The sequence below is a fragment of the Myotis davidii genome, unplaced genomic scaffold (assembly GCF_000327345.1).
Source record: "Myotis davidii unplaced genomic scaffold, ASM32734v1 scaffold807, whole genome shotgun sequence".
In the NCBI taxonomy this organism is placed as follows: Eukaryota; Metazoa; Chordata; class Mammalia; order Chiroptera; family Vespertilionidae; genus Myotis; species Myotis davidii.
The window spans coordinates 2,281,560-2,284,820 of NW_006298272.1; the positions used below are offsets into that span (position 1 = coordinate 2,281,560).

The 3,261-nt window shown below is 66.1% G+C and overlaps 2 protein-coding genes across 3 annotated transcripts in view; one reads left to right on the forward strand and one right to left on the reverse strand.

Annotated features, from left to right (window-relative positions):
• ANGPT2 (angiopoietin 2) overlaps nucleotides 1-1,946 on the reverse strand; it is a 60,208-nt gene extending 58,262 nt beyond the window's left edge. The window contains exon 1 of one of the 2 annotated variants that reach the window (XM_006773924.2): nucleotides 1,129-1,946. In XM_006773924.2, coding sequence (XP_006773987.1) covers nucleotides 1,129-1,413 — 285 coding nt within the window. In that variant the 5' untranslated portion in view covers nucleotides 1,414-1,946. The remainder of the gene's footprint in view (nucleotides 1-1,128) is intronic. The other variant, XM_006773925.2, reaches the window with a different exon arrangement.
• The window catches only part of MCPH1 (microcephalin 1), a 114,355-nt gene that overhangs the window by 90,051 nt on the left and 21,043 nt on the right, over nucleotides 1-3,261 (forward strand). The gene's annotated exons all lie outside the window — the stretch shown is intronic.

Consider the following 3,261-nt stretch of genomic DNA (forward strand, 5'->3'; position numbering starts at 1 on the left):
GGGTATTCTGCTCCAACCCCGGCTGTGGGCGCTGCCCCCCGAGGTGCAGGGAGCTGCTGTGCTGACTGGGAGCAGGTCCCAGAGAGAAGGGTCATGAGCAGGGGGCTGGGCGGCAGGGGTGTCTGTCGTGTCCATGTCTGCGTTTTAGACGATTTAAAAAGAGCAGACAGGGACCTTCTCAGGGAAGTTACCCCGGGGCGGGGGGCGGGGGTCAGGCCGCTCAGCACTCCTGCTTCTGCTCTTTGAGGCGAAGCCGCTGCTCCCTGTGAAGCCGAGATGCGTGCCCCATTCATTCAGACCCTGGGCTCCTGGCCCCTTCCTCTCTGGAGGCCCAGTTAATGAGAAACGCAGATGAGGGCCAGATCGAGGCTGAGATTAGGATCCAGCAGCCTGAGCGAGCGTTCCTGTGACAGGCGGGCCTGACGGGGATGGGCGTCTCTGGGGCGAAGTTGTGAATGGAGCCAGCGTGTGCGCTCCTGTGTCCTCTGCCCGCAGCCTCCCGCGGAGGACGGAGCGGCGCCGGCTGACAGTCACCCGGGCACACACACCCCCATGAACGCAGCCCCCGGGGTTCTGAGTAAACAGCGCCCGGGTTTGCGTGGGAACACGGCCCCCTGTCCCGGAGTAAGTGCAGGGCTCCGGCCGGCGCCTCCCCCGTGGGCCGCCCTCACAGCTGGCGGCGCTGGCGAGGGGGCTACATGTCTATGCTCTGAACATCTTCAAATGTGACAGCCCCGGGGGAGCCAGGGCTCGGAAAAGCGTGAGGTCTGCGTTAGTGAATTTCCTCTCATTTACCAAGAGCCCCAGTCCGTTTTAGTAAATAAATTCAGGAAATTGGTAAAGCACTTTCCTCATCCGTTATGTATCAGCAATTAGCAGGATTGTCACGGCTTTCCTGACCCGCCTGCCAGCGTGGACGGCCTCCGGGGCTGGAGCTTAACCCCAAGCAGCAGCCCGAGCCCCTCCTCCGCGGAGACCCTCCCGCAGAGCTCGCTGTGGAGTCAGGCGCTTTCAAATACCCTCCCTCACCAGGACCCACGCCCCCAGGACCCGGGGAACTGACCCATGGTCCTGACCCGTGGTCACGGCGACCCCTCTCCCGCCCCCAACCCCGAGCTGCGGCCCTACCTTCATCAGCCACTGCGTATTGTTCTCCATGATGCCCTCCAGCACCTGCAGCCTCTGCACCGAGTCGTCGTAGTCCAGCGGCGCGTCCCTCTGCACCGCGTTGGACATGTAGGAGCCGGCGGGCGGGCGGCAGTTGTCGGTCTCGGGCAGCAGGAAGGTGTAGCTGCAGGCGCCGTGCTGCACCTGGTACTGCCGCCGCCCCACGCCGTCCATGGTCCTGTGGAGGCTGTGGGCGGAGGCCGGGACCAGATCCCAGCTCAGCGTGAGGAACACGAGCTGCCCCATGCCTGCGGCCGCGCTGACCCCCGCCGCTCAGCAGGCCGCCGGGCGCGTGGGACGGACGCCGGGCTCAGCCGCTGGGCTCAGGGTCCATCCGCGGGGCTGTGCTGTGCTCCGGGCAGCGGCGGCCCCGTCCTGCGGGAGCTGTCCCTGAGCCGGCCTGGACCCTGCTCGCTGGGCTGGGTTACCGGGATCAGAGTCGCTCGTCTTTCTCTGCCCAGAGCTGCGTGTCCGGATCCAGGCGCTGGCTCCGCTCCTTATATGATGAGTGATCGGCGCAGCCAGGCATGTGTGTGAGCTGCTCCGCCCCCGGCTGGTCCGTTATCTTCCTGTGGGGGGTCAGCAGCCAGGCAACAGGAAAAAAAACCGACCACAACTCTCCCCCTCCCGCCCGGCTGCGGAGCCCGCTGGGAACGCGAGGCTGCAGGACCCCGGGGCATGGGCACCTCCCTAATTGAGCGCTTCCTGGAGAGCCCGGCTCTCTGTCTGCCCGCCCCGCCCCGCCCCGAGCAGCTGGCCAGGTAGGGGAGGTAGCAGCTGGAACGCACGTGAAGTTCCTGCGTCCCTTCGGCAGCCAAGCGCTGCAGCTGCGACAGGGCTGGCTGGTGTGACAGCAGGAGGGGAGCCGCGTAGCAACCCACCTGGCCGGCCGGGCAGCTGGGTGCTGCCTGGGTTCAGACCCTCAGCTCAGGACGGAGTTTTCCTTTCCATTCGGTGGGAGACTGCACTTGGCTCAGTCCTGTGGGAAAGTCTGGTCTGAGCCCTGACGCCCAGTCTCTTCCACAAAAACCCGCCCCGATGTCAGAGCGACCGGAGAGGGTGCCTCCAAAGGCGCGCGGGGCAGCGGAGCAGCAGACCTGCGCGTGCAGACCGGCTCGCTCTCGCCCGCCCGTCGTGTGTGACGTTTCCAGGGTCCGGTCCTTCGCCCCCGTGTAATGAATGGCTCAGGTCCTCACCTGTGAGGCGGACTGGCCTGGCTGGGTTCCGAGGCCGGGAGCCCCCAGCCTCTCCGAGTCACTGAGCCCGGCCCTTGGGAGACTGGGCTCCGCTCACCCCCAGCAGAGGGCACCAGGGAGGTGGCTGTGGCATCTCTGTGCCGGTGGGTGCCCCTCACTGGGCACAGCGGCGCCCCAGGGACCACACCCGCCCAGAAAGCCAGAGCCGGGCAGCAGCATGCAAGCTCGGTTCCCCGGTGTGGCTCACAGACCTGCCGTGCCCCTGAGCACTTGCCCAGTCCGCTGAGACCCTGCTCCCCAGCCTTGTCATCAGTTTGGCTCAAATAAGCTCACAGAGATTCTGTTCAGGTTCGGGCTTCTTCGTCGCAGGGGAGCACAGAACTGTGACTAGATTCTTGGGTGAATGTGCATTTGCAGAGTGAATCCGTTCTGGGATGTGCTCTCAGGAGACTCCGTTGCACCTGGCAGCTCACCTCCCTCACTGGCCCCAGGGTCCCTGGTGGCAGGTCCCGCCCCGGTCGCGCCTGGCTCTCCCTGAGGCTCCGCCTGTCTCCGCTGAGGTCACAGCAGCAGCGTGTCTGGTCTTTCTCGTCAGCAGACGTCCCAGGTGCTTTTCATGGGCACCCAGGCTGTCTGCCACCGGGCGCCCACTGTTACCGCCCTCGTCCCCGACAGCGCGTGCTGCCCATGTCTGAGTAGAGAGCACCCGGGTCTTTCCGAGGGGCTGTGCCTTCAGCCGACTCAGGAAAGCTGGACGTGGAGCAGGACAAGGCACCTGGTCCCCACGGGGCACCGGTCACTGAGCAGGACAGGGGCGCCTGGTCCCCACGGGGCACCGGTCACCGAGCAGGACAGGGGCACCTGGTCCCCACGGGGCACCGGTCACAGAGCCGGACGG